The sequence below is a fragment of the Pipra filicauda genome, unplaced genomic scaffold (genome assembly GCF_003945595.2).
Source record: "Pipra filicauda isolate LSUMZ 115617 unplaced genomic scaffold, ASM394559v2 scaffold47_size6085603_pilon, whole genome shotgun sequence".
In the NCBI taxonomy this organism is placed as follows: Eukaryota; Metazoa; Chordata; class Aves; order Passeriformes; family Pipridae; genus Pipra; species Pipra filicauda.
The window spans coordinates 6011808-6032173 of record NW_024104620.1 but is presented as its reverse complement, the minus strand read 5'-3'; the positions used below and the strand labels follow the sequence as shown (position 1 = coordinate 6032173).

The 20366-nt window shown below is 53.7% G+C and overlaps 1 protein-coding gene across 2 annotated transcripts; it reads right to left on the bottom strand.

The window, feature by feature from the left end:
* Nucleotides 1–2855: 2855 nt before the first annotated feature.
* On the bottom strand, nucleotides 2856–19491 carry ZMYND12 (zinc finger MYND-type containing 12). 2 transcript variants are annotated; one of them, XM_027711802.2, is made up of 8 exons: nucleotides 19386–19491; nucleotides 17392–17524; nucleotides 11299–11470; nucleotides 9741–9910; nucleotides 7066–7188; nucleotides 6116–6245; nucleotides 4454–4593; nucleotides 2856–3142 (listed from the first exon to the last, which is right to left on the bottom strand). In XM_027711802.2, exons 1-8 carry the CDS (start codon nucleotides 19466–19468, stop codon nucleotides 3023–3025), a joined length of 1071 nt encoding a protein of 356 aa, XP_027567603.1. In that variant the 5' UTR covers nucleotides 19469–19491; the 3' UTR covers nucleotides 2856–3022. The 2 variants fall into 2 exon arrangements, with proteins under 2 accessions (XP_027567603.1, XP_039242298.1); XM_039386364.1 differs by lacking the exon at nucleotides 2856–3142 and adding an exon at nucleotides 3455–3613.
* Between the last annotated feature and the right edge of the window lie 875 nt (nucleotides 19492–20366).

Below are 20366 nucleotides of genomic sequence, written 5' to 3'. Positions count from 1 at the left end.
CCAGCTGTGTCCTGGGCCTTTATTTCGTGTCCTGGGCCTTTATTTCGTGTTCTGTGCCCTTATTTCATGTGCTGTGCCTTTTTTTTCGTGTCCTGTACCTTTATTTTGTGTCCTGTGCCACTATTGGGCATCCTGTGCCTTGATTTCACATCCTGTGCCTTTATTTTGTGTCCTATGCTTTTATTTCATATCCTGTGCCCTGATTTCATGTCCTGTGCCTTTATTTCATGTTCTGTGCCTTTATATTGTTCTGTGTCCCTGTTTCACGTCCTTTACCTTTATTTTGTGTCCTGTGCCTTTATTTCATGTTCCTGTGCCATTATTTCGTGTGTTGTGCTTTTATTTCGTGTCCTGTGCTTTTATTTCGTGTCCTTGCCCTTTTTTTTCGTGTCCTGTGCCTTCATTTCAGCAGAGCTGGGCTTTCCCCTGCCCTGCCCGGGGATGGCTGGCGGGGGGGAGGTTTGGGCAGTGCGTGTCCCTGCAAATCTTTTCCACCCCGGGAACGACTCACCTGGTTGCAAAATATCAGCTCTGGGTGTAGGACCAGGTTTTGATTGCCTGGGGCAGCCTGGGCTGGGATCAGGGCAGGAGCTGGACGGAGCTTTCCTGCTCTGGAGCCCCCAAAGCTGCTCCGAGCCAGGACTGAGCCCTTGGTCGTTCCACAAGCACCGGGGAGGGAAGGAAGGAAGGAGGGAGGGAGGGAGGGGAGATGTTTCTGCTGCTCCAGGGATTTGGTTTTGCCCCCTGGAGCTGAGAAGGTGCCAAGAGCTGCAAGCCCGAACACTTTCAGGCAAAAAACCCTCTGATCTTGGTCACTTCAGGCTTTTCTTTCCTTCTTGGAGCAGCTCTTTGCCCTGGAGGGCAGCGCTGGGCTCGGCTGGGGGAGGAAATCGCTCTCGTAATGTCTTTTAAAGCTGCCCAGAATGTTTTTGATGTGCCCGGGGCTCCTCTCCTCGCCTGTGCTGTTCCATTCCCGGCTCCAGGAGCTGCTCAGCCCCGCACAACCTTCGTTTTCCTCCCGGTTTTGTGCTGTTGAACCCCCGGAGCTCAGCCTGGCCATGGAGCACCCGGGGGATTACGGCCACAACCGAGCTCCAAATCCCCGGTGACCCAAATCCTCGGTGCCCTGGGGCATTGTGCCAGCAGGCACAGCCCCCCCGGCTCCCCCACCCCGCAGGGAGGGTTGTTCCAGTCCCTTCCAGCATCCCCCACCCCACAGAGGTGGTTGTTCCAGCCCCCCCAGTGTCCCTCATCCCATGGAGGTGGTTTTTCTAACCCTCCTGGTGTCCTCCAGCCCATGGAGGTGGCTGTTCCAGCCCCTCCAGCATCCCCCACCCCACAGGGGTGGTCATTCCAGCCCCTTCCAGCATCTCCCATCCCACAGCGGTGGCTGTTCCTGCCCCTTCCAGCATCTTCCATCCCATGGAGGTGGTTTTTCCGGCTCCCCTGGTGTTCTCCACCCCATGGAGGTGGCCATTCCAGCCCCTCCAACATCCCCCACGTCATGGAGGTGGCCATTCCAGCCCTTTCCAGCATCTCCCACCTCACAGAAGTGGCTGTTCCAGTCCCTTCCAACATCCCCCACCCCACAGAGGTGCCTGTTCCAACCCCCCTGGTGTCCCCTACCCCACACAGGTGGTTGTTCCAGCCCTTTCCAGCATCTCCTACCCCACAGAAATGGTTGTCCCAGCCCCCTTGACACCCCCACCCCACAGAGGTGGCCATTCCAGCCCCTTCCAGCATCTCCCACCCTCCAGACGTGCTCGTTCCAGCCATGGACAGACCCGACGAGGTGGGAACACCCACCAGCATCTCCCACAGGAGCTCTGGGGTGTCTCCCACCCCTTCCCCAGTCCCCCCGACCAGTGTTCTCCCACCCCACGGACTGGGACAGAGCTGAACTCGCAGCTCTCCCTCCCCAGCAGCTCCAAGCCCTCTAATTGCTCAGGCCCCAGCTTGACAGAGCGTTTACAAAGCACACTTGACTCCAGCCCAGCAATTAAACACCCTCGTAAATCCTGCCCAGGAAAATGAGCCTTAATCGGGGCTTAGGGCTCAGCCAGGTTCCCTTCACCCCTTTCCCAGCCCCAGGGATCACATGCTCTGGCTGCTCTGGAGCCTTCCCAGGGCTCCACCAGCCCTTCCACAGCAGGGTCACCCTGAGGGGCCTCTCTGGGGGTTTTTGGAACAGTGACATCAGGGGCTTCCTCCCCCTGAGGTTGGTGGCAGAGTCAAGGGGGTCCCAGCTCTCCACGTCTCCTTTGGGGTGGAATCTCCACTTGGAGCCTTTTCATCCTTTCCCTCAGGGCTGCTCAGAGTCCCCCAGACCCCTGGTGGTCCCTCCTGGATGGAAGTTCTTCCACAAGAAGAACAAACTAGAAGGGGAACAAACCCGTCCCTCAGTGCCCAGAGTTATGAAAGTCCTCAAAGCTCTGCAGAAAGAGGAAACTCTGAGCAGCCTGGTCCAGTGGAAGGTGTCCAGGGTGGAACTGGATGAGCTTTAAGGTCCCTTCCACCCCAAACCAGCCTGGGATTCAAGTAAAACTGGTTTGGAGATGGAAGGGGCTCTGCAGAGACCTGCAGACCCCGTCAACCAGGTTCCCTGGGAGCAGGTGCCCACCCTGTGTCCCTCCCCTATCCCTCCATGGCATCTCCCTCACCAAACTGGAAGGCAAAGCCAGGAAACCAGTAACAAACACACCTGAGCTGCTCTTGGCTCCTGGCCAGCCCAGGTGAGGCCGTGAGAGGCTGTTTGCTCATTCACAGCCCGGCCGACAATGATTTATTCATGGCGTGCTGGGGGGGCCTTTGTTTGTCACCCTGACAGCTCCCAGAGGTGGAGCAGCACACGAAGGTTAACTCAGACCCAAGTGTTTACTTTCCAAAGAGTTTGGGACAGCCAAGGAAAGACAGCTGGGAAGAGGCAGCAGCGGGAAGGAGGGAGGGCTCTTGACGCTCGTGGTGTCCAGGAACCTGGGAAGAGATAACCTGGCCAAACACCTGGATCTGGCAGAGCCAGTTCTTATTTTGTGTGGGAAAAGTTGGCATTAATCAGCTCCAACAGGTGACCAATGGTTTCTAGAGACTCTTGCTGGGGCAGCTCTTTGGCCAGGTCGAAGGCTTTCATCCCCACCTCCCGGGCCTGGAATGGGACAGAAGGAACACACAGGGATTGTCAGGAATCTGCCTTTTCTCACGGGGAAATACCTGCCCAGGTTCAGTGGAGGAGCAGCCTGGAGCAGATCCAGGCTCCCTTTTCGAGGTGACCTGTACAAGCTGCTTTACAGGAGAGCCTAAAGCTGCCAGATCTCATATTTAGGATCCAGTGGTGCAGACAGAAGAGATTATTGACCCCAGCCCCCCATCCCAGACATCACCTCCCACCTAATGCAGCTCATCTGAACATTCCCAAAGCTCTTTCAGGGAAAAAAAAATCAGCTGTATTGACTCAGTCTGAACTAAATCCCTCATTTTCCTCAACAAGGAACTAAATCATTTCCCTTGGTAGCTCTTCTAGGGATTAGACATTCCCACAATTATAAAGCTTTGTCTTCTTTCTAATTTGAATTTGTTTCCTGGTGTCTTCCAAACACTCCCATGGCTGTGGCTTTCTCTGAGACAATGAAGAGAACATTAATATTTCAACACAGTGTTTTGCACCATCTGTATTTTCATTTCCCAAAACACAGGCAGGAGAAACTCAGGGTTTTTGAGCTGAGTCTGAATAGAGGGGCCTGATTTCCAGATGGTTTCTGCTCAGCACTTCCTCAAAATCAGTTCTTGGTAAGGCACAGCCTGGAACCTTTGGAACTTTCAGCCAGAAAAATACTGGGGTGCGAATTCTAAACTGATTTACAGGCTGCAGTAGAGCCAACCTTGAACTCAGAGGAGTCTGGAGTGGGAGGCCCATGTCCTGTGTGACACCTCACCTGATGCCTAAAGGCAGCCTGTGACAGGCAGTGACACTGCCAGGATGGCCCAGGGACAGGATGAACACGGGACATGTGGAGAACTGCAGGACCTGCCGTGGATGGCAGAGAGCAAAACAGCTCCAGAGGGATTGTCAGCCCTGTCAGGATGCAGGTCACAGAATCCCTGAGTGGTTGGCTTGGGAGAGACCTTAAAGATGATCCAGTTCCACCCCTGCCATGGGCAGGGACACCTTCCACCAGCCCAGGTTGCTCCAGGCCCTGTCCAACCTGGCCTGGGACGTTCCCAGGGCTGGGGCAGCCACAGCTTCTCTGGGCAACCCGTGCCAGGGCCTCAGGGAAGAATTTCCCCCCCAGTATCCCACCTAAGCCACTCCTTTGAAGCCACCACGTGCAGGTCTCTGAGGCAGCTCCACGCTCTGTCCCCCTCTCACGGGCTCGGGAGATGTCCCATGGGAACGAGTGTTCCAGGAGATGGAGTGACCCCCAAAAACACTTGGCCAACCCTTCCAGCCACAACTCACCTTTTCCAAATCCAGGTCCAGGTAGTGGAGCACGGCCAGGGCGTGCAGGACTCGGGCTGTTTCCTCGGGGAGCTGCTGCTTCTCCCTGACCCCCAGCAGGGCCTGCAGCACCCGCCTCGCTTCTTCCCCCTGGGCTTCGGCTGCGCGGGAACGGAAACATCCCGTTGGATGGGTGGGTTTGGGCGAGGGAACACATTCCAAACTGCCCAGTTAGCTCTTCCAGACATCAGAGCGTTTCTACTACAAACATCAACGCAGTCTGAGGGTGCTGAGGGCCTGGCACAGCGGTGGCTGCCCCTGGAAGTGTCCAAGGGCAGGTTGGGCTTGGAGCAACCTGGGCTAGTGGAAGGTGTCCCTGCCCATGGCAGGGGGTGGGATGGGATGAGCTTTAAGGTCCCTCCCAACCCAAAGCACTCTGAGACTCTGTGATGCCATGATCCCAGCTCCATGCACATTCCATGCCCAGGAAGAGAACTCTTTTCATCTGCCAGTGATTGTGTCGATCAGCCTTTAGTGAGGATGTGGAGTCACAAAAACTGCAGGAGAGAACAATTTTCCTACTCCTGTCACAACAAAGACAGTCTCCTGTAGCCCTGCCTTGGTGTGGTTCCTTCTTTGGGAACTCCTGATGGAGACAATGCCAGGAAATGGGATTCACAGAAATGTTCCTCCTAGAAGCACAGGATCCCAGACTGGTTTGGGTTGGGAGGAACCTTAAAGCTCCTTCCGTTCCACCAGACCAGGTCGCTCCAAGTCCTCTCCAATCTGGCCTTGGACACTTCCAGGGATAGAAATTCCCTTCCCTGCCAATATCCTAGTTAGCACAGATGGGAGAAAGGAGACAAACCCCACTGTCTGCTCTGGCTTCAGTGGAGCTTGGAGTAGTACCAGGCTCATTAATGCTTTAGGCACATTTATGTCCCTCTGAGAGACCCCCCAGCCTCTTTCCCGTGAATATTCTCCTGATAACACACCCAATTATCAGGACAGGCTCTTCCATGGAGCAGCTCTCTGCTGCTCCAGGAGAGAGCTGTAACCCCACCTAAAGGAGGGGAAGTGTCACCTCCATTATTAAAGGGAGACGAAGGAGCTGCAGAGAAATGAGAATGTTCAAGTCTCGAGTTGCACCAGGGGAGGTTTAGATTGGATATTAGGAAAAAACTTGCCATGGAAAGACATGTAAAGATTTGGAACAGGCTGTCCAGGGAGCTGGTGGAGCCATCACCTCTGGAAGTGTGCAGGAAATGTGTGGATGTGGCACTTGAGGACATGGGTTAGGGGTGAACGTGGCAGTGCTGGGGAAATGGTTGGGCTCGGTGATCTTAAAGGTCTTTTCCAACTCAAATGATTCCATGATTCTATGAAGTGGAATCAAATCCTGAAAGGCAAAATCTTGCTGCAGTCACTGCCAAGGGTGCTGTGAAAGGGAGTGTGTGGACAGAGAGGGCAAAGCTGCTGTGCCTCTGTGGAAAACCCTCATTCCTGAAGGTGCCTCGTGGCACAACCCACTGAACAGCAACACCCGAAACACCCGGAGCTCCCGCTGAAATCGGGCTCTGGGAATGCCACACCAACCCTAACACTGCCAACATGATCTGCAGGGTGCACAGGCTCTTCCAACCCCCACTTTCCAAGTGGTTCTGGGGCAACAGCAGCTCTTACTCATGCCGTCCTCGGCCACCTCCTCGTCGTCAGCCCACGGAGCCGCCTCGGCGTGGGCCCGGAGCCGCCGGAGCCGTCCCTGGTGCTCCTGCAGTGAGCTCAGCAGCCAGGAATGCCACAGCCTGGTCACCTGGCAGGAAGCACAGGAATTATTTCACTTGTGTGGGTACCTGGTATTCCTTGTTCTCCAAACAATGTCTCGGGCACGGCCTCTCCGCGTGCCGGCGGGTCACTGAGCCACGGATGTTCCACGTCGGGATCGCTCCAGCTTCTCCCACACGGCCCCAGCTGGGACCTCAGTTCTCCACCTGAGCACTGCTTTTAACCAAACTTGAACCAATCCAACCAAAATATTCACCAAAAGTAAAGTTTGGGGGTGGATTGTGCAGCTCCCAAAGCTTGGCTTCCACAAAAATCGCTCTAAACAAACGAAAGCTCATTTCCCCTCTCCCCTCCCCCCAGTTATTAAATCAATTAGGTAATTAGATAATTCAGTTAGATAATTATCAATTAGATAATTCAGTTATTAAATCAGTTAGATAATTATTACTTTCCTCTCTTGATCAGTCCATTCTGAGAATCTTTTATCAGTGTGACTTTTCATTGATTCCCAGCGTTAATTTTAGGTGGTTTGTGTCCTGCCCTTCACTGGCTTTGGAACCTCCTTGGAGACCCTCTCTCCTTTAACCTCTGGCACAGGGAATTTGAAGGCAAAGCTGCTTTTTGACAGGTATTTGGCTGCCCAAACTGAAGACATTTTAATTAACAACCCTGAGCACAGGATTAAAGTCTCCTGCTTTTAACTCGTAGAATTATTTAAGTATGAAAAGGGTTTCTGAGACTGAGCTTAAAAAGTTGTTATGGTCACCAGCATATTGATTAAAAGTTGGGAAAACATCGGAAAGAGCCCCCAAAAAACCTGAGGAATGATGGATTTTGGTTCTACCAACCTCAGTGTAGAGTGAGTTTGCCACATCCACTTTATTCCGGCGGAAGAAAATGTTGGCCATGTGGAAATACCCCCCAGAGACCTCAATGGAGTCCACTCCAAAGGCAGAAGTAGCAAGATAAACCTGAAATCAATATTAAACACCAAAAAAAATAAACCCCAGAAGTTTAATGTTCATGCCAAAGCTGAAAAGTTTTTCCTTATGGATTAATGATGTTGCAGGTGCTCAGGTTTTGTTATGTTGTGAGGGGTCGGTTGTACCTGGTTGGGATTGGAAAGTGTGGTGCTAAAAACTGGATTTTGGGGTTTGTGGAGAGGAAGGGGGTACTAAAAAGTTGGATTTTGGGGGGGTTATCCATAGGAGACAGATATAAAAAGCCGTATTTTGGGTTATGTAGAGGAATGAGGTATTAAAAAACTGGATTTTGGGGTTTATCATAGGAGTGAGGTACTAAAAGGGTGTGTTTTGGGGTTGATCCATAGGAATGAGGTGTAAACCTCTGTATTTTGGGGCTATCCATAGGGATGAGATATCAAAAAGCTGCATTTTGGGGTTTATCCATAGGAATGAGGTACTAAAAAGGTGTTTGGGGGTTCTGTAAAGCAATGAGGAATAAAAACTGTATTTGTGGTTCTGTAAAGGATTGAGGTATCAAAAACTGTATTTGGGGGTTGTACAAATGGATGAAGTACTAAAAAGCCATATTTTGAGGCTGAACCATAGGAATGAGGTATAAAAAGCTGTATTTGAGGGTTCTGTAAAGGAATGAGGTACCAAAAATTGTATTTGGGGGTTGTACAAATGAATGAGGTATAAAAGCTGTATTTGGGGTTTATCCACAGGAATCAGGTCCTAAGAAGCTGCATTTGGTGTTTATCCAGAGGAATGAGGTCCTAAAAAGCTGCATTTTGGGGTTATCCATAAGAATCAGGTCCTAAAAGCTGCATTTTGGGGTTATCGACAAGAATCAGGTCCTAAAAGCTGCATTTTGGGGTTTCTCCTAAGGAATCAGGTCCTAAAAGCTGCATTTTGGGGTTTCTCCTAAGGAATCAGGTCCTAAAAAGCTGCATTTTGGGGTTATCCATAAGAATAAGCTGCATTTTGAGGTCAAGCCAAGGGAATGCAACATCCCAAGCCCGCCTTTTCCTGGGCCAGAGGAACCTCTGGAACGTGTTCCCCTCAATCCAGGGCAGGTTTCCCACCTCTCCTCACCCCTGTGCCCGTCCCACCTCTCCCAGGTGCCACCCTGCTGCCTTCCCAGCCCTGCTGGAGCCCCTGGGGCTGGGATTGGGAAGGCACTGGTGCATTCCAGCTATTCTGAGCCGGCGTGTGACTCTCAGCAGATCCTGGACACGCAGCCAAAGGTCCCAGCAGCTCCTGGGCTGCTCCAACCTGGGACAGCCACTTGCTAAGAGCAAAAAACCTCATTACCTGGTGCCTTTTCAGGCAGCACATTGAGGAATCTTCAAAACAAAAAGGGATTTGGGGAATGTCCCGAGCTTCCCTTTGTGGGAATCTTGAATTCCCAAAGGGTTTGTAGCGTAAGAAAAGACTGGGTTGTGTCTGTTAGAATGGAAAGGGTCTGATTCTTGGCCCTCATCCCTGCCACCCACACAAAGCCACTATCAAATTCCCCAGGAGTGGGGAGCCATCACTCGGCACAGGATAAATTTAGTCACCACGGGACAGAAATAGGATGTGGAGAAGTTCATCTGGCTTTGGAGGATCAAATGGCAGGCAAAGCATCCCCAGGAACACAGCTGGCAACCCCCACTTCCAATGTAACAAACTGTTCTTGTGGCTCAAAAGGTTGAATTGGGGAAATTCAACCCTGGAATTGGGTGATTGAACCAGATACTGAAAGAGTTAAATGAGGCATTAATTAAATGTTGGCTGAAGATCTGGGAAAGTATTGAGGGAAATAACAGCCAAAATATAAATTATCTGTGGGATAAGAGGTGACAATATGAGTTTGAGGCAGGAATGTCTGGGCATCTCAGCAAAGCTGATGGAAAAATTTAAAGGGAGAGAAGGAATGTGACAAGGACACGAGGAATGTGACAAGGAATGAGACAAGGAGTGGCTGAGGGAGCTGGGGGGGCTCAGCCTGGAGAAAAGGAGGCTCAGGGGGGACCTTCTCACTCTCTGCAACTCCCTGACAGGAGGGGGGAGCTGGGGGGGGGATCAGGCTCTGCTCCCAGGGAACAAGGGACAGGATGAAACGGCCTCAAGCTGTGCCAGGGGAGGGTCAGATTGGATATGAAGGAAAATTCCTTCACAGAAAGGGTGGTCAGGCACTGGCACAGGCTGTGCAGGGCAGTGGTGGAGTCCCCACCCCTGGAAGTGTTCAAAGAACCCGTGGATGGGGCACTTGGGGACGTGGGTTAGTGGTGGGCCTGGCAGTGCTGGGGGAATGGTTGGACTCGCTGATCTCAGAGGGGTTTTCCAACCTCAGTGATTCCATGGTTCTCTATCACTTCACAGGAAGAGGGATAACTGGTAAAACCCAGCTTTGGCTCCCACATGGACACACCGGTGTCTTAGATCCATCCAGTTCAGGTTTTCGGGATGTGAACCCTCTCAGGATCCCATATTTGCCTGCTGGGGTTTCCACATCAACCCGGGAGGAGGGAAGGAATCAACTCCAAGGTGTTCCTGTATTTTGGGGGACTCACATCAGTGGACAGGTGATACAAAGCCTGGTCAAGGTTTCCTTGAGCGATACAGAACAGCCCCAGCCCACGGTGTAACCTGGACTGGACAGCAGCAGGGCACTCTGGGCTCTGCAGGACGATCCACTCGGCCTCAGAGAGGTACTTGGATGCCTGTCGGAGATTCCCAGTGCCTGGAATGACATGTGGAAAAGAGCAGGGAGATAAGAAGGATAAAGAGCATTTTTTTAATCTGGAAAGCCAGAGGATCCTGCCTGCTGTCCCTTTGGGTAGTTCCATGTGGAGATGGAGTCTGGGGATTCCCCACTTCTCTCCCGTGTGCTCCTGAGCTGCCCATGTGGCCAAAGGCTCATTTACACCCAGGCTGAGGGTCAAGAGCTACAAGAGGAGCCAGAAACCACAGAATCCCAGGATGGTTTGGGTTGGAGGGACCTTAAAACTCATTCCACTCCCTGCCATGGAATAAAATTCCAGAATTCCAGGATGTTTTAGGTTGGGAAGGACCTTAAATCCCACTCAGTCCCACCCCTGCCATGGGCAGGGACACCTTCTACTAGCCCAGATTGCTCCAAGCCCCGTCCAACCTGGCCTTGGACACTTCCAGGGATGGGGCAGCCACAGCTTCTCTGGGCAACCTGTGCCAGGGCCTGCCCACCCTCACAGCCAGGAATTCCTTCCCAATATCCCAGTCTAGATCAACTCTCTTTCAGCTTAAAACCATTCCCCCTTGTCCTGTCCCTCCATCCCTTGTCCCAAATCCCTCTCCAGCTCTCTTGGAGCCACTGGAAAGGGCTCTCAGGTCTCCCTGGAGTTTCCCTTCCCCAGGCTGAACCCTCCCAGCTCTCCCAGGCTCTCCAGAGGGTTTATTGCCCTGAGGATCTCTGGGACACGTTTCCCAAACAGGTTCACTCCATGACTCGCACGCTGTCACACTGCAATTACTCATAGGAATTTTTTTCCCCTGCTCTCACCACAGCATTTAGGACGAGCCCTGAGCCAGCCCCGCTCTGCCAGCAGGGCATTGTGTGTTCCTGGAATGGCAGTGATTTACATGGAGCCCTCAGCCCTTTGCCCATGGAGCAGAGCAGCTCCCATGCCCTAATTTGCTGTGTTTTCCAAAGCACACAATGAGGAAAAGCTCTGCTCAGGCAGAGCAGGATTTGTGAATGGACCGGGGCGTTCCTGGGGTGCAGCGGCCTCAGAAAAAACGCTCCCTGAGATAAAAAGCACAGCCAAGCACCCTCGGGAATGTGATGCTTCAGAGAGTCATCCGAGGTCACAGAAGCAAAGAGCAGACTTTCATTCGGCTTCTCTTGTGGGAATTGGAGGAGAGGGAGCGAAAATTCCAGTTGCTTTCATTGATTCTCTTCCCCAGCCCCACAGAAAGGGGGTGTGAGGAGGGTGTGTGTGTGTTTGGCACTTCTCAAATCTCCCCGCAACGTCCTTGAGGCAGAGCAGGGCACAGAGCCGGCCCTTCCCTGATAAATGGGAAAAGGAAACCAGAAACCTGACCCCCAGGAGGCCTTGCCCTTGCCAGGGGTTGGATCCAGACAATGCTCACCCGTGGAGGCCTCGGCCAGGAGGAGATAAACAGGCACCAGTTGCACGGAGCTCCAGCCGAACACGCGGGCGCTGAAGCGAAGGGCCTGCAGGGCTGCAGGGAGGGCTTCCAGGGCCTTCCCTTCCCAAAGGAACCTCTGGGCAGCACTGACAGCCACCTCCACGATGGACTTCTGCAGGGAAACACAGGGCAGGGCAGAGGGAGAAAAGAGGAGAGAGAAAAATCACAGAATCGCCGGTTTGGGTTGGAGCGACCTGAAAATCCGTCTTGTTCCATCCCCTGCCATGGAATAAAATCATGGAATCCCAGACTGGTTAGGCTTGGAGGGAACTTAAGGCCCATCCTGTTCCACTCCCTGCCATGGAATAAAATCATGGAATCCCAGACTGGTTAGGCTTGGAGGGAACTTAAGGCCCATCTCATTCATCCCCTGCAGAGGAATAAAATCATGGAATCCCAGACTGGTTTGGGCTGAAGGGACCTGAAAGCCCATCTCATTCCACCCCCTGCCATGGAATAAAATCATAGAATCTCAGATTAGTTTGGTTGGAGGGACTTTAAAGCCCATCTCATTCCATCCCCTGCCATGGGCAGGGACACTTTCCACCAGCCCAAGTGGTTACAATTGCACAGCCTTCTTTTCAAATCAAGTTTTCAGACTCTAAGCAGTGATTGTAATGCAGTTTGTGGCTGTAATTAATAGGCAGACATTAAAGCTGTCATATTAGAGCATATTAGAGCATATTAGAGCTTGGCTTCATTCCTGCTCCGAGCAGGAACAGCTTTGGCCATCCCTGTAGGTCATGTGGTGTCTTCCAGGATGAAGAATCCTTTACTGCTCCTGACAAGGGCTCATAAGGCTGAGCAATAAAAGCTGTGAAGCACAGAAAATGATCATCACAAGACCAGAGCAGAGATCAGACAAAGGGGCTCCGCCGGGCCCTGCCGGGAACGCGGCTGACTCAGAGGCAGTGGAGCAGCTCCGGTGGTGCCAGCCGGGCACAGCTCCGGCTGCCAGAGCTGGGGAGCCAGGAGAGAGCTCCTCACACAGAGTGCAGCTTCATCCCACCCTCTCCTGGCCAGCTCTGGGCTGGTGCTTTGGGTGCAGAGGCTGGAAACGGGTCAAAATCCAAAATCCCCCAGCAGAGTTTGCGGGGCAGCAGCGTCTGGGTTGGTTGTCAGAACCTGTAAGTTGTCCTGTATTTATCCATGTCTGGCTCCTCCCTGCCTTCTGCTGCTCCTGCCAGGCCACACCATTTGGTCTTTTCACCCTTTGCAGCATCTGCTGTGAGCCCCAGCTCCACAAACATCTCCATCCAAATGCTGCTCCCTGCCAGGAGCGTGGATGCTGTGCCCTCACAGGGCAAAAGAGCCAGGATCCTTGGAGAACCCCAGAAAGGTTTGGACTGGGAAGGACTTAAAGCCCATCTCGTTCCACCATGGGCAGGGACACCTTCCACTAGACCAGGTTACTCCAAGCCCCATCCAGCCAGTTCCCAACACTTCTCCATCAGCTTTTCCCACCAGTGGTGTTGCAGGGAAGCTGCCTGGGAAGCAGCGGGATGGGAGGGAAGCTGCTGTGAAGCAGTGGGATATCAGAAAAGCTGCCTGGGAACCAGTGGAGTGGCAGGAAAGCTGCCTGGGAAGCAGTAGAGGTGCAGGAAAGCTTCCTGGAAAGCAGTGGAATGGTAGGAAAGCTGCTGGGAAGCAGTGGGATGGCAGGGAAGCTGTCTGGTAAACTGCCTGGGAAGCAGTGGGGTGGCAGGGAAGCTCCCTGGGAAGCAGTGGAGCTGCAGGAAAGCTGCTGGGAAGCAGTGAGAGGCAGGAAGGCTGCTGGGAAGCAGTGGGATGAGAGGGAAGCTGTCTGGGAAGGAGTAGGATGTCAGGAAAGCTGCCTGGGAAGCAGTGGGATGGCAGGGAAGCTGCAGGAGAGCCCTGGTAAGTCAGTGAGGCACCACAGAAAATACCACTTCACCTCTTTATTACCTTCTGCCTCCAGCTGGGGCTAAGCTGGGCAGAGAAACCATTCCCAGAGCTCCTGGAGGCCAGGCTTTGGCATTTTGCTGAGCTCCAAGTGCTCAGAGTGAGGCAGAGAGGGTCATGCCAGAGGTGAAGGAGCAGCTCAGGGACAGGGAAGCTCCAGGACAGCCCAGGAGTGTTTCCTGGAGATCCTGGCTGAGGTAAAGAGACACTGGTTTGGATAAATGAGAGCTTCAAAGAACACAGCCCAGAGCAAGAGTCCCCTGCCAAGAGCTGGAAAACATAACAGCCATCCCTGAGCTACCAGAATATGGAGAGGGAAAAAGAAGGTTTTCCAGGGAAGCCGTGGCTGCCCCATCCCTGGAAGTGTCCAAGGCCAGGTTGGAGCAATCTGGGCCAGTGGAAGGTGTCCCTGCCCATGGCAGGGGGTTGGAATGATGGTCTTTAAGGTCCCTCCCAACCCAAACCAGTCTGGGATTCTATGAAACCCAAACTGTATCCAGGGAGCACGTGGTGCCCAGGGGAAAGCCAGGACATGCTCGGGGCAGCAGCAGGAAAAGCTGGTATTTCTCAGGCTGCTTTTTCCATCTGTGCCAGGCTGGTGCAACCAGCAGGGCCCTGGTACGTGGGCACAGCCCAGATTGGCATCTGGGAGGGGCTGGAGATCGGGATCATTCCTTTTTTTACTCCTTGTCAATGGGATCATCTCTGCTTCCCAAGAGTGAACTATCTGAAACATCTGCAGAGCTGGGGGTTGGACTCTGGCACAGCTTCCAGGAGGTGGAGGAAGGGCAGGAGGCAAGAGGAGCCCTGGAGCCCTGAATATTTTCTACCACAGTTCCAAGCCTGGGGGGGACCATTCCCTTTGGCCCTGAACAACCCCGGGGGAATCACTGGATCATTCCCTTTGACCTGAACAGCCCTGGGGGGATCATTGGATCATTCCCTTTGACCTGAACAGCCCTGGGGGGATCATTGGATCATTCCCTTTGACCTGAACAGCCCTGGGGGGATCACTGGATCATTCCCTTTGACCTGAACAGCCCTGGGGGGATCACTGGATCATTCCCTTTGACCTGAACAGCCCTGGGGGGATCACTGGATCATTCCCTTTGACCTGAACAGCCCTGGGGGGATCACTGGATCATTCCCTTTGACCTGAACAGCCCTAGGGGGATAATTCCCTTTGTCCCTGGCCTGGTTTCCCCCCTTTCCCCCAGCCCTGCTCATTTTGGGCTCTTTTCATGTGAGCTGCAATTAGAGGTTTCTCTGAACTGCCCCCACACAATTTTTGGGGGGGCTTGGGGAGGCCAAGGACCCCAGCTCTGCTCCAGGTGGGAGCAGGGGGTTGGGAATGTGCTCAGGGTTCAGTGCCACATCCATTATCCACTCCCAAACTCCTGGTGTGCCTGGAGAAAGGAGGATTTAGGGAGGAGGGAAGGTCCCATCGGCTCAGGCCGAACCTGCAGCCGCCGTGGCCGGAGCTCTGCCGAGCTGGATCCTCTGGGACCTTTTCCCATGTCCAGGGGCTGTGGGGAGCTGACATCACAACATCACACAGGCAGGTGAGGCTCTTTTCCAAACAGAAACTTGGAATTCTGTCAGTTTGGAGGTGCTGGCTGCAGGCACTCCCAAGGCAACGTTGACAGCAGCAGATTTCTATCAACAAAGCTCTGGAACCCAGACGAGGAATAAGAATGAAACTCCTCACTCCTGGCTCCCTGCTCCTGGAGCCACTGGGCATTGGGATGTGCCCAAGCTTCCCTGTGTTCTGGCTGGGGCTGGAGCTCTGTGTTTTCTAAACAAACACCGTGCAGGAGGGGGAGAAGTGCAGCAGAAATATTAAAAAACCACCAAACCCACGGGCAGGCTCTGGGCACTGGGTTTTTCCTCTGGTTATCATGAGACTGCAGAGCTTTCCCCCTCAGCTCCAAAGGCCTTTTTTCATGGAATCCCAGACAGGTTTGTGTTGGGAGAGACCTTAAACTCATCTCATTCCACTCCCTGCCATGGACAGGAACACCTTCCACTAGCCCAGGTAACTCTAAGCCCCATCCAATCTGGCCTTGGACACTTCCAGGGATCCAGGGGCAGCCACAGCTTCTCTGGGCAACCTGTGCCAGGGCCTCCCCACCCTCCCAGGGAAGAACGTTTTAAAGCATATTGTTGGCTCTGGAAGAGGAATGTGATGCAGCCAGTGAGACAGGGCACTAAATAACCTCCCCCCTTTCCCAGATCCTCTCAGCCAGGCCAGGCCCAGCCTGGCTGCCCCAAACCCTGCTGGGCACAAAGGCACAAAGGCACTTTCTCATTCTCTTCCTCTTCTCACTTCTCCCTCTCTCTGGGAGAGCCACCAGGTCACCGAGGGATTTCCAGTGTCTCCCTCCTTTCTTCAGAAAGAAGGAAGGCAAAGTGTCCCAGCACATCCTGTTCCCAGAACCTATTTTATTTAACCAGGCTGGAGACAAAGGTCAAAGAACAGACATTGTTAAGGGTTGTTAAATGGCCCATTAAAGTCTTTCCTTCGAAGGAGACTCAGTCTGCAGTCCCTGCCTTCCCAGGCTGAGACAGGTGAACCCCAACCTAGAGTAACTCCTTCTCCTCCTCCAGCCCTTCCTGCTGGCTTTCCCTGCCCCTAATTAACCCAGCTGATTACCTTCCAGTTAATCAAGGAGCACTTCCTCCAGCTGGCACTGACGTGGCTCTTGGGATGTGTAGGGGATGATTTGAGCTGATGTAACCACAGGGTTCAATAGAGGGGGAGTTCCTCGGAACAGCTTCAAGCAGTTCTGGGTGGAAAAAATCCTGCCACACCCCCTGTGACACCGATTGTAACCTTCCCTGCAGACCTTATAAAGGATCAACTTCAGCAGAACCTGGAACTGAGGAGGTTTGGCATTTTCTGGGCCACGCTGGCCCGACACACCTTCTGTGGACTTTGCTCCACAGGCTCACGTGGGGTTTTCAGCCAGACAGGAGTTTCCAAACCAGCCTGGGCTGTCACTGCCCAGTTCCTGTAAAACCCAGAGGAATCTGCTGCCCAAAGCCTGTCACGAGCTCTCCCCAAGCAGCACTTTTGCCTTCACAGATTCTCTTCCCCCTCCTAGCCTTTGGAACTGAATTTAGAATTCCTCTTTCTGGAGTCTCCCAAGAAACACAACAGCAATGAGCTGCTCACCAAAGCCCCACACCTGGGCCAGAAACACCTATAATAATAACACAATAATAATAACAACTCGTGGCAAATCCCTGATGTTCTTCTCAATGGCTGGATTGTTCCCAGCTCAGTCTGCTGCCCCTTTACGCCAGGACTAGGAGTTCTGCAATTACAGAGGAAGAATTTATTTCCAGGGGGAGGGTTTTCAGGAGCAGATGCACCTGGGTGGGGTGATTTAGCAACACGGTGGGGCAGCAGCTCCTGCCACCCCACAAACAGAGAGAAAAAGAGCTGCAAACCACCGGGGCTGGGCAGGAGCTGCACATCTGCACCTACCCCGGGGCTGCACGGGAGATAAAAGACTGCACTTAGTGGGAAAGAGCATTCCAGGGCCAAGCTGGGCAGGTAAACAAAGGGAAGGGACTTGATTTCTTTGCCCCCCCCTGCTCTAGGAAAGGGGATTCCCTCCCTTCAGCCTGGAAGAAGCAGGATCCTGGACTAACCAGGGAAATGGACCACCTGGCCAGGGAGGAGAGCCAGGGTTGTGCTGCCTCAGGAAGATCAGGACTTGCAGTGAGGGCTGTGGAAAAGGCTGGAGGCTCCAGAATCACACAGAGGGTGCTTCCACTCCCCTCATTGTTGAGGCTTTGTTTGAAAAAACAACCCCCAAGTTGCAATCAGGCACCAAATCACCCAAGGAGGTGCCTGCTGCCTTTCCTGGGAGCATCCAGAGAGAGGAATTCTAAAGGGGTGAAGGCAAAAGTCCTGCTCTGCTTTAGGCAGCAGATTCCTCTCAGTTTTATAGGAATGGGCAGTGACAGCCCAGGCTGCTTTGGAAGCTCCTGTGTGGCTGAAAACCCCAGGTGAGCCTGTGGAGCCCAGTTTGTGGAGGGAGAGAAGCTGGAATTAACCTCCCTTGGAGCACTTTGAAGTGGTGTTTGCTCTGCTGCACCCACCTGCCTCCTCAGCAGCTGCTCCTTGCCGTGTGTTCTGGCTCTTTCTGAGTGGAAGCAGGGCTGGGGTGGGATGAGCAGGGGGCAGATCTTCTCGTGGATGCTGTTCCAGTCGGCCCCCTGGTGAGAGGCATCGCTGCCAAAGGGGGCACAGCCAGTTTTATCCGTCTTGGAGATGGTGGGAGGGAAGATTATCCCCTGCTGGGCCTTCTGGACTCTCCCCACAGGAATCCCCCTCACCCCAGCCCTTGGGCTGCTCACAGGGCACATGATATTCCCAGATGGAGGCACAGCTCTGTCCTGCCAAGCCCACCCGGTGCTGGGTGTTAAAATCCTTATTTAAATCACTCCCCGAACTCCTGGTACAGTCAAATCCCTGGATTTGTGTCCCTATGGACACAAAACCCCCTCAACCAACCCAACCCAGGTCACTGTGGGAGCAGGGTTCCTGTGGGATTGCTCCAAGGGCCGTGGGGGGATGTTTGGGGCACCCCAGAGCTCCTGGATTTGCTCCCTGTCCGATGCTGGGAGTGAGCAGGAATGTTCCACATGAGCAGGACCACTCCAGCTCCTGCTGCCTCCCTGCTCAGTTCCATCCAGGACCCTCTCCAGGCTCCCTGGTTCCATACCAGTCTGGTCCCCACCTCCTGAGCTCTGTCCCAGATCTCATCCCTGCCATCCTGGCTCCATCCCTGTGTCCCAGGCCTTGTCCTGGGGCTGTCCCTGTGTCCTGAGCCTCATCCCAGGGACAATTCCTGCCTTTTGCCTGTGTCCCAGACACATCCCAGGCTTTGTCCCTGGCTCTCGGTCCTTGTCCTGGGCCTGTTCCTGCCTCCCCAGTTTCATCCTGGGCCTTCTCCCTGTGCCCTGAGCCTTGTCCTGGGCTGTTCCTGCCTCCAGCCCCTCATCCTGGCTCTGTCCTGAGCCTTGCTGTGGGACTATCCCTGTCCTGAGCCTTGCTGTGGGACTATCCCTGTCCTGAGCCTTGCTGTGGGACTATCCCTGTCCTGTGCCCTGTCCCAGGCCTGATCCTGTCTCCTGTGTTTCATCCTGGGCCTTCTCCCAGTGTCCTGAGCCTTATCCCAGGCTTTCTCCTCACATCCTGAGCATTCTTCTGGGCATGTTTCTGCCTCCTGTGTCTCATCCTGGGCCTTCTCTGTGTGCCCTGAGCCCCATCCCGGGGCTGGTCCCTGACTCCTGCCATGTCCCAGGCCTGTTCCTGCTTCCTGGGCCTTCTCCCTGTGTCCTGAGCCTTATCCTGGCCTTTCTCCCCATGTCCTGTGCCTCATCCTGGGACTAGTCCTGGCCTCTTTCCCTGTCCTGTCCTGCCCCCTGGGCCTCATCCTGGCCCTTCTCCCGGTGTCCTGGGCCCCACTCCGAGGCCAATCCCTGCCTCCTGCCCTGTCTGGGCCTGATCCTGCCTCCTGGGCTTTCTCCCTGGGTCCTGGGCCTTCTCCTGGATCTGTTCCTGCTTCCTGTGTTTCATCCTGGGCTTTTTCCCAGTGTCCTGAGCCTTATCCCAGGCTTTCCCCTCATGTCCTGAGCCTTCTCCTGGGCCTTTTCTGTATGACCTGAGCCTTGTCCTTGGGCTGGTCCCTGACTCTTGCTTTGTCCCAGGCCTGTTTCTGCCTCCTGGGCTTTGTCCCCACCTCCAGCACCTCATCCTGGGACTAGTCCTGGCCTCTTGCCCTGTCCTGTCCTTCCCCCTGGCTCCCATCCTGGCCTTTCTCCTGGTGCCCTGGGCCCCATCCTGAGGCCAATCCCTGCCTCCTCATCCTGCCTCCTGGCTGTCCTGAGCCTTCTCCCAGGCTCTCTCCCAGTGTCCTGAGCCTCGTCCCGTGCCCGTTCCTGCCTCCCGTGTCTCATCCTGAGCCTTCTCTGCGCGTCCCGAGCCCCGGCCTGGGGCTGCTCCCGGGCCCGTAGCTGCCTCCTGGCCCTTCTCCCTGTCTCCCTCCCGCGTCCCATCGCTGCCTCCTGCCCCGTCCCTGTGCCCTCACCAGTAGCGGACGAGGCGGCAGCGCGGGCAGAGCCGCGGGGCCGGGCGGCTCCCGCACAGTTCGCAGCGGGGCCGCCCCGCCATGGCCGGGCTGGTGCCTTCCCCCGGCCGGGAGCGTCCCGCGTTGCCATGGCAGCGCTTCCCACGGCCCGCAAAAATTCAGTTTAGAGTCAGTTTTCCCTTCCAGTTCTCTCCACCAGAAGTCTAAAAGCTGCTTTTGTGTTATGCTGTGTACGCATAACCTCCCTCTATGGCGTTAATTCCGTATGTAAGATATGGGGATGTTATTTTTGTATCCTTCAAAAATCCTGAACTTCAAAAATTCCAGTCATTCTAACAACTCTCTACTTGGTTTGACTGTCTACATTTCCCCTTGATTCTTCATACTACACCCGGATTTTCCTCAAATGTAATTATACTCATTTCTTTGTACTTTTCTGACACACTATTCCTCTACATCTTATTAGTGAAGTCTTAATTCTACCTCTGACAAAGGCAGGGATCACCTACATTTTTATGTCAATTAGTGTTCTGTGACCTTTCATCTGAGATTAGTGATTTCAACAAAGAAATAGAGAAACTATTTCAAAGTACTTGTAGAAGTGAATGAAACAGTTTACAGTGTTTTAGTTGGGAAACTAAGACAACTGTTAGCACCTGCGGAAGAGAGTGATAAAAGCGAAAAAGGAGATGAGACAAGACTGGGTTTAGGCCTTGAACCAGGTACAGAAGGAAGGAAACCGTGTCAAGAGTAAAACAAGCAATTCGAGGGGGGAAATGGAGTGGGACAGGTGAGGGAATCCTCGAATCTGTAATTAGGAAGTTGTCTAAATTGATGAAACCTATGCGATTCGGGGTGCGTCCTGGGGAATCCTTCCCGACACACCCGGCGCTGCAATAAACGTGTGTGGTTTTTTTGGCTGTATGTCCTCAAAACGAAGTCTGGAGAGCGTCTTCCCCGGCTTTTCGGGGTGAAGTCCGA

Excerpts from the sequence above, each read along its gene's own strand:
- ZMYND12 (XM_027711802.2), bottom strand. The coding sequence starts at position 19,468 with ATGGCGGGGCGGCCCCGCTGCGAACTGTGCGGGAGCCGCCCGGCCCCG. Across the intron at positions 11,471-17,391 it reads AGCAGCTGCTGAGGAGGCAG|AAGTCCATCGTGGAGGTGGC; the intron begins GTGGGTGCAGCA and ends GTTTCCCTGCAG. Across the intron at positions 4,594-6,115 it reads GGTGGCCGAGGACGGCATGA|CCGAAGCCCAGGGGGAAGAA; the intron begins GTAAGAGCTGCT and ends GTTCCCGCGCAG.